The sequence below is a fragment of the Hyaena hyaena genome, unplaced genomic scaffold (genome assembly GCF_003009895.1).
Source record: "Hyaena hyaena isolate Hyena2069 unplaced genomic scaffold, ASM300989v1 scaffold_779, whole genome shotgun sequence".
In the NCBI taxonomy this organism is placed as follows: domain Eukaryota; kingdom Metazoa; phylum Chordata; class Mammalia; order Carnivora; family Hyaenidae; genus Hyaena; species Hyaena hyaena.
The window spans coordinates 293,300-305,868 of NW_024081413.1; the positions used below are offsets into that span (position 1 = coordinate 293,300).

The 12,569-nt window shown below is 46.3% G+C and overlaps 1 protein-coding gene across 1 annotated transcript; it reads left to right on the forward strand.

Annotated features, from left to right (window-relative positions):
- Positions 1-678: 678 nt before the first annotated feature.
- Positions 679-7,933, forward strand: HPX (hemopexin). Its single transcript, XM_039218834.1, has 10 exons — positions 679-763; positions 910-974; positions 1,072-1,143; positions 1,324-1,445; positions 3,041-3,194; positions 3,883-4,095; positions 4,363-4,494; positions 7,054-7,184; positions 7,265-7,427; positions 7,566-7,933. Exons 1-10 carry the CDS (start codon positions 681-683, stop codon positions 7,823-7,825), a joined length of 1,395 nt encoding a protein of 464 aa, XP_039074765.1. The 5' UTR covers positions 679-680; the 3' UTR covers positions 7,826-7,933.
- Positions 7,934-12,569: the final 4,636 nt, after the last annotated feature.

The following is a 12,569-nucleotide window of genomic DNA, read 5'->3' on the forward strand; positions in this document are numbered from 1 at the left end:
AATCTGGGAGAGAGACACCTCTTTCTTCTCCATTTAGCCCTTCCCTGCCAGGTGATTTTTCTAAGCTCTTTTCCAGTAGGGGTGGGGCTGCAGGTGGGACTTGGATATTTGGTGACAGTGAAATATTATTGACCCATCAAGGGCAAAGCTGAAGAGGTTTGGGAATGCTCCCAGAAAGACCCTTGATGAAGCTTGGAAAAAGCTGTTCTCTGAGTATGTCTAAGTATGTTTGTATGAATGTGTGGTTGCTAAATATGTGTAAGTATCAAACTTTTAGCTGTCTTAGAGCAGGGATTGACACTTAGTACACAAAAGTGGTAGTTTCCTCTTTCCTCCCTCATTATAGAGGTAAATCCAACCACAGAAAGGTGCTCCTCAATCAATCTATGGACCCATCACCGAGGTGATGAGAGTCACAACTGGGCATCAATGGCATGGGCTAGTTACTGCTCAGAAGTCATTGAAGGGGGATGGGGCCTTTTGCCGGGAAGAGTTAGTCTTGGACTCAGATTTCTGTCCAGACCCTGACCTTATTTGCGTTGATGTAATCAGCCAATATTGGCATAGTTCTGACAGACAGCACTTGGAGTTTCAGCAGGCTCATGGTGGGGGTGGTGCTGCTGCCGTATCTATATAGAGGCCTCAGCCAGGTGCCCGGAGCCGTCCTGTGGCATCTCAGCATGGCTCGTGCACTGGGTGTACCAGTTGCACTGGGGGTGTTGGGCCTGTGCTGGTCTCTGATCTTTGCCCATCCTCTTCCTCCGTGAGTTAAGCTGGGGTTGAGGAAGGACTGGGGACTGGACTAAGTGGGATAGGGCCAGTTTTTTGGGCTGGGCAAGTTTGAAGACAGAAGCTAAGGGAGAGGAATTGGTTCTAGTGGATCCAGACAACTATCTATCTTCTCTCTAGGGATGGTACCCCTGGGAACGGAGCTGAAGGTGGGAGTGGGGCCAGAGTGAACCCAGGTGTGACAGGTGAGGCCCCAACTCCCTGAATCTGTCTGTCTGTCTGTGTCTCTGCATTGTATTACCTGACTGGTCTTTTACTTGCATTTTCCCACCTCCATCCCAGAACCCTGCTCAGATGGCTGGACCTTTGATGCTACCACCCTGGATGAACATGGGGCCATGCTGTTTTTTAAAGGTAGGAGAGGCTGGGTTTGGGGCATTTGGGACTTCAGACTTGGTCCCATTCACCCAGGGTGTATCTCTCTGTGGAAGATCTTAGGAATTATCTGATGGTATCACACACAGCTTCTTCTGTAACTATCTCAATAGGCCAAAAGTTTTTTTCTGGGTTCCTCAGTGAGTGTGTATTTTTCAGGGGAGTTCGTGTGGAAGAGTCACAGTTGGGTCTGGGAGTTGATCTCAGAGAGATGGAAGAATTTCACCAGCTCTGTGGATGCTGCGTTCCGCCGTGGTCACAACAGTGTCTTCCTGATCAAGGTACTTCTGGGAAAAGTCAGGGCTGAACCGAGAAGGACTGGAATGGACATTATAGACTCTCCCACAGGTGGCCCTAGCATGGACCCCTTACCTGTAGGTTCCAGATTTCCTCCTCCTGTGCCTTCTTTTCCTGAAGAAGCTCAGGCCAAGGGAGTGTATGTGCATGTGGGCCTGGCAGGCACAGCATCGAGGGGCTATTCTTCAGGCCCAATCTTTGTCCAGACTTTTCTGCTACTCTTCATGCTTTTGGCCATCCTTCCCTTCCTGGTAATTTCTTCCCTTGATTTCCATGACCTGCATCAAGTCCTCTTTGTATGGTGGCCTGGTATCTGGCCAGGGTGTGAGTGGAATATGAAATCAAGCCTGTTATGCTCATCAAGTCCCATGCCCTGGACCAGGCTATGTCTGCTCAGAGAAAGGGGAGCCTTCTCCTAATTTGCACAAGGTGCTGTGTGCTTGGGGCAGCCTTCGCTGCCAGCTTGCTTTCCCTCCTGCCTCTTTCCTGCTCTTTCCTAGCTTCTCATCCTCAGCCAGTCCCTGGAAGTTCATTCCTTGGAGATCTGTCCCAGATACATCCTCCCTGGGTGATCTCAACCACTGCCATGGCTCTGAGGACCCTCTATGTTGTGAACACCAGATCTGGATATCTCCCAGAGCTCCAGCCATCTCTTTCCTGCAGACATCTTTGACTTACATGTTCTGTAGCACCTCAAATTCAGTATCCCCCAAACTGAACTTGGTATCTTTCTCACAAACCCACCCTTCCTGCTGTGTCCCCTGTTTCACTAAGTGGTACCACTATGCCCATTCCTGCAAGTTAGGTACACATGGGTCTTGAGATCTGGCCTTTGGTTATCTTTCCAGGCTTTTCTCCTTCCCCACCATATTCACTGTGTGCCAGCTATACAAGACTACATGTAATTCTCTGAGCAGGCTCTGCGCCTGCTGCTCCCTCTACTGGTAACACCCTTTCCACATTTGTCCACCTGAAAAATTCCTACTAGGCCTAAATGCTTCCTCCTCTGTGAAGGCTTCCAGGAATTCTCTAGGTAGGCTTAATCACTCTGCCTATATTCCCAATGCACTTCACAAGTTTTCCCTTTGAAAACTTGGCTATGATTGTAGGATCCTTTCTGCTTTTATATAGTGAATTCTTCAAAGGCAGAGAATCTTATTATTGTTTTATCCCCAGTGCCTTTCACAATATCTGGCATGTGGTAGTCATTCAGCAACTGTTTCTTGAGTGAATGGATGAATAAATAAACAAATGAATATATGAATGGATGGATGACTGCAGGATGACTATGTGTGGATGTGTTCGCCAAGACTAATGGTGTTACAGATAAGTGTGACATGGGAGTGTCTGGTTGTACATAGCCAGATGTGTGCATGTGTTATAGCAACAGTGGTGGGATTTGTGCAAACTGTATGTATTTGTGCAAGAGGGCAGCACATTGTTGTCCACAAGTGGATCAAAAGTGTGTAGGGCCACAGAAGGATATTGTATAGATGCAATAGATCAAAGATTTTGTATGTAAATGCAGAATGGCAGCATGTGGAGGTGCACAGTTAAAAACAGAGTGATTTATATCCAGGGGGACAAAGTCTGGGTGTACCCTCCTGAGAAGAAAGAGAAAGGATATCCTAAGTTGCTCCAAGAAGAGTTTCCTGGAATTCCATCCCCAGTGGATGCAGCTGTGGAATGTCACCGTGGGGAATGTCAAGATGAGGGCGTCCTCTTCTTCCAAGGTCAGCCAAGGCGGGAATAAGAGAGACTGGAGTAATAGTGGGTTGGTGGTGATTGAGGTAGTGCAGGGATGGCAGTGGTGCCTCTACCGCCACATGGCTTCCCAAGGAAGGGAAGAAATAGAAATGCCAGTTACGATCTAGAGGTCTAATAGGGAAGGGAGAGGAAGTCATCCTGGGTGAGGTAACTGGGTGTAATTCTGCTAAAAGTTCACTGTTCCCCATGACCCTTAGGATAAATCTGTATTCCTTAGTCTTAAGTACAAGGTTCTCCATGAGCAAGTTCCTGCTGACCCTCCAGCCTCGACACTCATCATGCCCTTACCTTGAATATGAAGCTCCAGAGACTCTTTGCTGTTCCTGCACACCCAATTTTGCTTCATGCTTCAGACTTTCCTTTCTCTGGAGTTCCATCTCCTCGTCTTCTCTGCCTTGTAATTCCTGTGTCAGGTATTAGTTTAAATATCACCTTCTCTGGAAAGTTTTCCCTGTCTCTCCTCACTGTACTTGCTGAGTCAATCATGTACATTTTCCTGCTGAATTTTATTATATTATCACTCTCAACTGTTTCCTTGCTGGGTTGTGAGCTTCCTGTGGCCAGGATCATATCTGGCCCATCCTGGGCCTAGTGCAAGCATAAGGAAGGGCATAGCCTAGCCCTACTGAATGCTTATTGATTGATTGGACAAAGGTAACCACACATGGTTCTGGGACTTGACTACGGGAACCACAAAGGAACGTTCCTGGCCAGCTGTTGGAAACTGCTCCTCTGCCCTGCGATGGCTCAGCCGCTACTACTGCTTCCAGGGCAACCAATTCCTGCGCTTCAACCCAGTCACGGGAGAGGTGCTTCCAAAATACCCTCTGGATGTTCGAGACTACTTCATACCCTGCCCTGGCAGAGGTGAGAAAGCCCTAGCCCCTGAAACCTACTGAAATTCATCTACCTCCCTTGAGTTTTCAGACCCCACATACCCTAGCTCCTACCTTAACTCTGTGGTATAGTACTTTGGCCCTTGCCTTAGCCCCATCTCCATTCTAGGTCTTCCCAGTTGTCTTCCTGTGGGAAAAGCCTACATTCCCACTAATCCTAGCCATCTCTTCCACCTCAGACTGCATTCTGACCTTTGACCTTGCTCAGGGTCCCCCCTTCACCTATTTCTCTTCCCAGGCCATGGACACAAGAATGGGACAGGCCATGGGAATGGTACCCACCCTGGCCATAGGGATGTGCGCTGTGGCCCAGATCTAGTCTTGTCTGCACTGCTGACTGACAACCATGGTGCTACGTATGCCTTTAGTGGTGAGAGATGCCCCTTAACTCCCCTTCTCTGGCCTCCATACCTCCCATGTCTTTCATGTGTATCTACCATCTCTGATATGCTTCTTCCATTTTCATCACTGCATCCCTTATTTTGTCCTCTTGGGCCCCATCCTTAGCATCCTCAGCACGCAGGTTTTTTTTTTATCTCTCATCTCTTTTTGATGCATTTTGTTCAATCTCGTCTCTCATTGCCCAGGTCTCTAACTTCATCTACCTGTCTGCCTCCCAGTACTCTCTACTCTCAGGTCTGTGCCCTCTGTGGGTCCATATGACTCCTTATAGATATAGATATGGAGTCCCCATGACATGCCCAGTAAACAACTATAAAGAAAACTTATGGGTATAGTGAGAACATCGGCTATTTATTCAACAAATATTAACTGAGCGCCTGAGAGGCACTGCATTTTTCTAGGCATGGGATACAGTAGCCAACATGGAAGATGAGACACATGCCCTCACAGAGATTGACTGAGGAAGACAGGACAATAAAAAAGAAAAAGAGAATACATTTAGGTAGTTGTGAGGTTCTGGGAACATCAGAATGTTTCTTATTCTCAAATACCATTTGGAGGTAGTATAAATGGATTTAAAAACTGTTGATGTTTTAAAATATAAAATTTAAAATGTTAGGTGTCCAAAAAAACTGCAAGGAAATTAAAACAGGATTATGAGATAGGGGTGAGGAAAATGAGGGTCCCCTTATTTGAAGAAATGCTTTTTGAGCTGAGATTTCAGTGATAAAACAGCATTAGGTACATACAGCACTGGAGGAAAAGCATTTTAGGGAAGGTAGACAGCAGATACTTTGAGGAATCAGGAAAAGAGGCCAGTGTGACTAAGGAATAGTGAAGGAGCAGGGGAGTGGCTTGAAAAGAGGGAACCAGGGGCCAGAATACATAGGCCTGGTAAGGATTTTCAACTGTGAAAGAAAGCCAGGAGGGGGTCTTGATCAGGACTGTGATGTGTTCTCACTTATTTTTTGAAGATCATCCTGGAGTACCCAAGTCATTAAAGATATAGTTGTGTAAACAGGGAATCCAGCTAGTACTTCTTGCAGTAGTCTGGATTACACACAATACAGTTTGGACTAGGATAATAGCAGAAGTGGTGAGGAGTCATCATAATATATTTTGGAGGTGGAGCCAACAGTATTTTTTTAGTTTATTTATTTTTGAGATACAGAGGAGGCTCACAAGAGAGAGGGAGGGGCAGAGAGAGGAAGAAAAAGGATCCCAAGCAGGCTCCATGCTGTTACCATAGAGCCTGATGAGGGGCTCAAACTCACAAACTGTGAGATCATGACATGAGCCAAAATCAAGAGTCTGATACTTAACTGATTGAGCCATCTAGGTGCCCCTTGAGCTGACAGCATTAACCAATGGATTGAATATTGGTTGGAGTGGGGAAGGGAACAGAGAGGTTTCAAGAAATGATTTAGCTTTTGGGGCCTGGGCAACTGGGTGACTGATGGTTCCTTTTTCTAAAATTGGGAAAGACTAGGGAAACAGTAGCAGTGTGTGTGCCTGTGTGTGTATATGTGTGCACACACGTGTGTGTTTGACAGGGGGCAGAAGTCAGTTTGCACATGGTAGGCTTTTGGTGCCTAATGGACCCAAATGGACATGTTGGGTGGGCAGTCTAGTTTGAGCCTGATGCTCAAAGGAGAGGTCCATGAAAGCTGAAGAGAACAGATCAAAAGTCATCAGCATACAGATGGTATTTAAAGCCCCGGACTGGGTGAAATCACCAAGGGAGTGAGTGTAGGTAGTGACGAGGCCCAAACTAGAGGATTCCAATATAAGATACCAGGCTGAAGAGAAGAATAGTCAAAAAAAAATTAGAGGAACACTGGAAGAGGCTGGTATCACAGGAGCCAAGATCCAAAAAAAGATCTTTCAAGAAGGGAGTCGTGAGCAGTCAAATGCTGCTGAGAGGCGGAGCAGGATGGAGACAGAATCGACGATTAGATTTGGCAAGTTGGAGGACACTGACGACCTTGAAAAGGGACCCAAATGTAAGTGAAGTGGGGTAAGGAAGGAAAGGTAAATGGGAACTTAGACAATTCCTTTAATAAGTTGTTATGAGAAGGGGAGAAGTAAATGAGGACACTGATCTGGCTACTCCCTCATTCTCCTGTCACCTCAAAGGATTAGAGAATACCACCAGACTGAGAACACTTGGTGGAAGTGTGCTGTGGTGCTTACCTTTTAACTTCTGGTCACTGTCTTTCATTTTCCATAGTACCTCTGCACATGGATGTCTGAGATGCATAAGGAGCCCCCACCAACCTCTTTGGCACCTTGGCCACTATTCTCCATGCTTTCCCTTCTGTCAGACCCCTAGTGACTCCAGCTCCAATTAGGTCACCATAACCAACTTTGCTAATCAAGTCCTGCTCTAGCTCCTCTCACTTGGCCTCTTTGCTCTTGGCCTCTGGCTGTTCTCTTCCTCTCAGGACCTATCCCTGTACCTGTTACTTGCCTGTTCACAGCCTGGCCTTTTACCACCAGCACTAAAGGTACTTCTGATACTTCACAGGGTCCCACTACTGGCGTCTGGACACCAGCAGGGATGGGTGGCACAGCTGGCCCATTGTCCATCAGTGGCCCAAGGGTCCTTCAACAGTGGATGCTGCCTTTTCCTGGGATGACAAACTCTACCTGATCCAGGTATGTATTGGGAGAGAGGCTTGAAATGGTGACTGGGAGAATATCCAGCTCTATGCTGATGAATGTTCTTTATCCTCCAGGGCACTCAGATATATATCTTCCTGACAAAGGGAGGCTATACTCTAGTAGATGGTTATCCAAAGAGGCTGGAGAAGGAATTTGGGAGCCCTCATGGGGTCAACCTTGAGGCTGTGGATGCAGCCTTTACTTGTCCTGGGTCTTCTCGGCTCCACATTATGGCAGGTGAGGGGCATCTGGATGCTAAAGGGTGGCTTGTTCTGCTATGTCTCCATGGCATAGATCCCCATCAGGGCATGAGAAGGGCAAGGTCAGTATCTTCATGATGTGTAAGCCATGTTATGTCTGGTGCCTTCTTCCCAGGACGGAAGCTGTGGTGGCTGGACCTGGAGTTAGGAGCTCAAGCCACATGGACGGAGCTTCCTTGGTCCCATGAGAAGGTTGATGGGGCCCTGTGTGTGGAAAAGTCCCTTGGCCCCAATTCGTGTTCTGCCAACGGCCCTGGCTTGTACCTCATCCATGGCCCCAATTTGTACTGCTACAGTGATGTGGAGAAACTGAACACAGCCAAGATCTTACCCCAGCCCCTGAGAGTGAACAGCCTCCTGGGCTGCAGTCACTGAGAGGAGGGCTCTTGACATGAGTCTGGCATAGTCCCTTCTCCCTATTTTCCTTACAATAAAGCCAGAGTGCTTCTTTGCTGGACTCAAGGAGCCCTGGTTGTGGAACAATCTCACTTCTTCCTTTGAATTAAGAAGCTAATGACATCTCTTTGGAGGCTCTCAAATTCAAATGAAGCTGTGGGAAGCAAGGGAGGGGAAGGCTAAGGGACAAATCCCTGGAAGTAGAGCCACATTCTGGACCATGGCCTTATCTGTCTTAAGGCCAACACTTAAGACCTGGTGGCTCCTTGTTTTGTGGGAATTTGTGGGTAGAACAGTAGACTGACAAGCTCCAACTGCCATACAGGGCTTTGCACTGGGAGACCAGGTCATAGAATGGTTCTTGATAGGCACCAGGTCCTACCGGGCCAGGAGAACTGCCTAAGGTTCCTTCACCAGCTTTAGTGGCTACGAGGAAGGGCAGGAGATGAATCTTGGCCTCTTAGATCAGGATGGATCCAGGACTTGAGGTTGGCTGGGGCTGGGAACAGAGGTTAGGGATGAGCCACCAGAACTGTGAGGTGCACTCCCAAGAAGAATCTTGAGCTTTCCCCTTCATCCCGGATGGTGTCAGGATGATTATCCTTATAGGCCTGGCTGCCATTCCTTCATTCTGAGGGGTGAGAATAAAGCCAGAGTCTCACATCTGGTTGATGTGCTACATCTGAGGCCATCACTGTATCATACCTGAGAGCTTGGAAATGTCTAAACAGTTATCCAGCAACTCTGGTACTCAAGGTTAACTTCCTCCTCTCTATTGAAGGAAGAAACCTAAGTCTTTTTCTTCTCTTCTCCCATCCGCTCTGTCATAGGGAAGCCTCTAGCTTGTCTCCAAGGAACTCCCAGAAAAGGTCCCCTCATGCTTCTTTCATCCACTTACTTAGCACCTCCTATGTGCAGAGCAGTGTGTCAGTCAATGAATCACACAGTCCTTGCCCTCAAGAATCTCCAACTCTATATCACAGTTAAGAGGGGACCCTGGACAAGGCATTAGATAAATGCAATAAAGTGAGATAGACATGAAGGTAGAAGACCATATATACAAAGGAGAGTGGAGCCAGCAATGCCTGGGATGAAGGGATTAGGATAGGTTTTACACATAACAATCTGAGTTTCAAAAGATGAGTAGAATACATGGAATTCCTTCAGCACATCTATATTCACTGCCTACTATGCAGTATCATGCCAGGAGCAATATCGGCAGGAGGCAACATGAGCAAAGAAAACCCAGAGCAGAAGAAATAGCCAGGATTGGGAACCACAGCAATTCAGGAGGGCCAAATGAAGGGCTGGTGGTAGATGAGGTTGGAGAAGGAGGCTTATGAATTCATGCAAGGCTAAGACGCATGGATTTTGTCTGTCTTTGGGGTAATGAAGGCCTGCTGAGGGATTTTAGACATGGCTGTGGCATGCTGAGGTTTACACTTTAGAGAGATCACTGTGACTGTGTGAAAGGAGGCCAAAGTGGATGTGAGGAGATCACTGAGGAGGTTGGTATTATTACCAGGTGGTAAATCACATATGCCTGGACATTGGGTGGCAATGGAGATGAAGAGAAGTAGGTGGATTAAGAAATATTTAGAGGGACTTGCTAAATATTTAGCAAGTGTGAGGGGTGAGGGGAAAGAGAGAAATCTCACCTCCAAACTGCTCTATGGCCTTTTTTCCCCACTCATAATTGCACCTCTCCTTCCCAAACTTCTCATGGCACCCTCTTGAATTCTCTCCATGGTTAATAAGCTTCTCTATATTCTTTACACACTCCATAGTTTATACACTTCTCTATCTCTTTACCTCTAGCTTTAACTGAGATCAGGCTCTGATCCAGGGTCCCTCCTCATTTCCCTATAACTGTCCCAATAGATGGGCAACAATATCAGTATTAGCAGGACTCCCATACACATCTGTACCATTTCTCTTCCTCTTTAAAAAATGTTTATTTATTTTGAGAGAGAAAGAGGGTATATGCATGCATGCACGAGAGTTGGGAAGGGGCAAGGAGAGAGAGAGAGAGAATCCCAAGCAGGTTCTATGCTGTTGGTCCAGAGCCTGATGTGGTGCTGAATCTCATGTACCATGAGATCATGGTCTGAGCCAAAGTCAAGACTTGGATGCTTAACTGACTGAGCCACCCAGGTGCCCCTCTCTTCCTCTCTTTTCCTTTCTTTCTCTCTCTCTCTTTCTTTCTCTTTCTTTCTTTCTTTCTTTCTTTCTTTCTTTCTTTCTTTCTTTCTTTCTTTCTTTTCTTTCTCTCTCTCTCTCTCTCTCTCTCTTCCTTCCTTCCTTTCTTCTCCTTCTCCTCCTCCTCCTTCTTCTAATGTTTATTTATTTTTGAAGGAGAGAGAGAGACAGAGCATGAGTGGGGGAGGGGCAGAGAAAGATGGAGACACAGAATCTGAGGCAGGCTCCAGGCTCTGAGCTGTCAGCACAGAGCCCAACGCAGGGCTTGAACCCACAAGCTGGGAGATNCTTAATTGACTGAGCCACCCAGGCAACCTCTTCTTCTTTCTATGCAGGTTAAATTCCTAAATTCTTTCTTTGGCATCATCCAAGTGAGCCATACCATTCTTTTTTTTTTAATGTTTGTTTGTTTGTTTGTTTGTTTGTTTATTCAGAAAGCAAGATGGAGAGTGAGAAGGGGAGGGGTAGAGAGAGAGGGAGAGAGAATCCTAAGCAGGCTCTGTACCATCATCTTGGAGCCTGACATGGGGCTCAATCCCTTGAACCGCAAGACCATGATCTGAGCCAAAACCAAGAGTCAGATGCTCAACTGACTGAGCCACCCAGCCACCCCAAGCCATACAATTCTTCTGTTCATCATCTACCAACCTCCTGACTACGTCCTCTCAATTGGTGAAGTCATCCAATTAGTATGGCTAAAATCTGACCCCCTAGTCATTATTCACAATTGCTCCACCTGTGAAAAAATGCCTTAAATTCCATCATCACACTGTGACCACAACCTCTTATCCTTATCTTTCTGCTTCCCACACAACTTTATTCTCCTACTCCTGCTCCTTAACTTTATAGAGATGTTTGATCCCTTAATTATCTCCCAGTCCTCCACTCCCTCAAAGCTATTCTTTCCTTACCCTAGTTGAACATCAAGATTGGTCACCTGAACAACTTACTTAACAATGCTTTTATTTCTCTGTCCCCTCTAACTTCTACTTAATCTAGCCATAAAAAAGAAAAGAAAAAGAAAAGAAATAAAAAAACCAATGTTAGGTCAGAAGAGGGGTGAGAACTTTAGAATCAGTCATGTCTGAATTCCAATCCTAGCTAAATCACTTCTAATTTTGTATATTTGAGAAACTTAGCCTCTCTGAGCCTTGTGAGTGGTGTACGTGTATAAACACGCATGTGTGTATGCAAACAAGGAATACATATTGTATCGATGGCTGTTCAGTAAGGATACAGAAATCACTCCAGATACCAAATAGAGAAGGATTTAAAGCAAAGAATTTGTTACAAAGTTGTAAGGGAGGGGGGCAGCTGGCTGGCTCAGTTGGTAGAACATGTGACTCTTGATCTTAGGGGTCGTGAGTTCAAGCCCCAAATTGGGTGCAGAACTTACTTAACAACAGCAGCAGCAGCAGCAGCAGCAACAACAACAACAACAGCAACAACAATGTTGTAAGAGAGGTCTGCAGAAGAATAAAAAGGAAAACAGAGGTAATCAGAGACCAGGATACTACCACTAACCTTGGTTTAGAAGAGGAAAAGGAACAAAAGTTATTGCCCAAGGACTAAGGAGCTGGAGCCCACAAATGTGCACTAGCAGATCGAGGAGCTGGAGCCCACAAATGTGCACTAGCTACTGATGTGCCCGGAGTCTGTGCTGCTGATGCTACGGAAACCACCTCTGCTTTTGCTAGGCAGGAACCACTGCTGCTGATGTTGCCAGGGGCACCGCCAGGAGCAGGAGGGCTTCCCTTCCCCTCACTTTCCTCATGTGACGGTTCTCACTGGTGGAACCTACCTGGAATGAAGCTACAAAGGCATCTGAGAAATGTGGTTTTCAGACTTCCAGCCCTGTTAGTACAGAAGAGTGGGTGTGGGGAGGAGTACAAATCGGCAATATCTGCTACATATATTCATCATAACTCTTCATTGCAAGTGATAAAACCCAATTCAAATTAGTGTTAATTAAGCACAAAGGAAACTTACTGACTTATGGGACTTTAGGCAGAGGGAAATATAGGTGTTAAATTGATGTTGCCAGGCATCTGTCTCTCCCCACCCCTCAGCTCTGCCTTGAGTTGGCTTTGTTCTCAGGCAGGCTCATCCTTCCCTGTGGCAAGATGTCCGCCAGGTTTGCCTTCTGTGAACACCTCTTGCCCGACAGTTACAGGAAACTGCTCAAATTTCATCATGTACCCATTTCTGAATTGATCACTTCGACCTAAGTATGGGTTAGGAACCCAGCACTGACATGGATATGGAACTGGGATGATTCCCATCTGAACCACAGAGTAGGGTCGGGATGGATCTTCAAAGAAAACTGGTGTGCTGTTACCAATAAGGGAGGTGGATGCCGTGCAGATAACAATGGCAACAACATGTTCATGACAGGATAATACTCACCTTGTAAGGTTTTTCTTGTTCTTCTTCCAAACTTCTTCCTTCCTCAGATAAAGATTTTGACAATATTGATATCACCAGGTGCAAAATCCCTCAACCTCTTGCCTGCTCCACTTTAATA

Bases quoted from the DNA above. Each gene is read 5' to 3' on its own strand.
- HPX (XM_039218834.1), top strand. From the start codon at position 681: ATGGCTCGTGCACTGGGTGTACCAGTTGCACTGGGGGTGTTGGGCCTG. The intron at 4,096-4,362 runs GTGAGAAAGCCC...TTCTCTTCCCAG, and splicing joins CATACCCTGCCCTGGCAGAG to GCCATGGACACAAGAATGGG. The intron at 7,185-7,264 runs GTATGTATTGGG...TTTATCCTCCAG, and splicing joins ACAAACTCTACCTGATCCAG to GGCACTCAGATATATATCTT.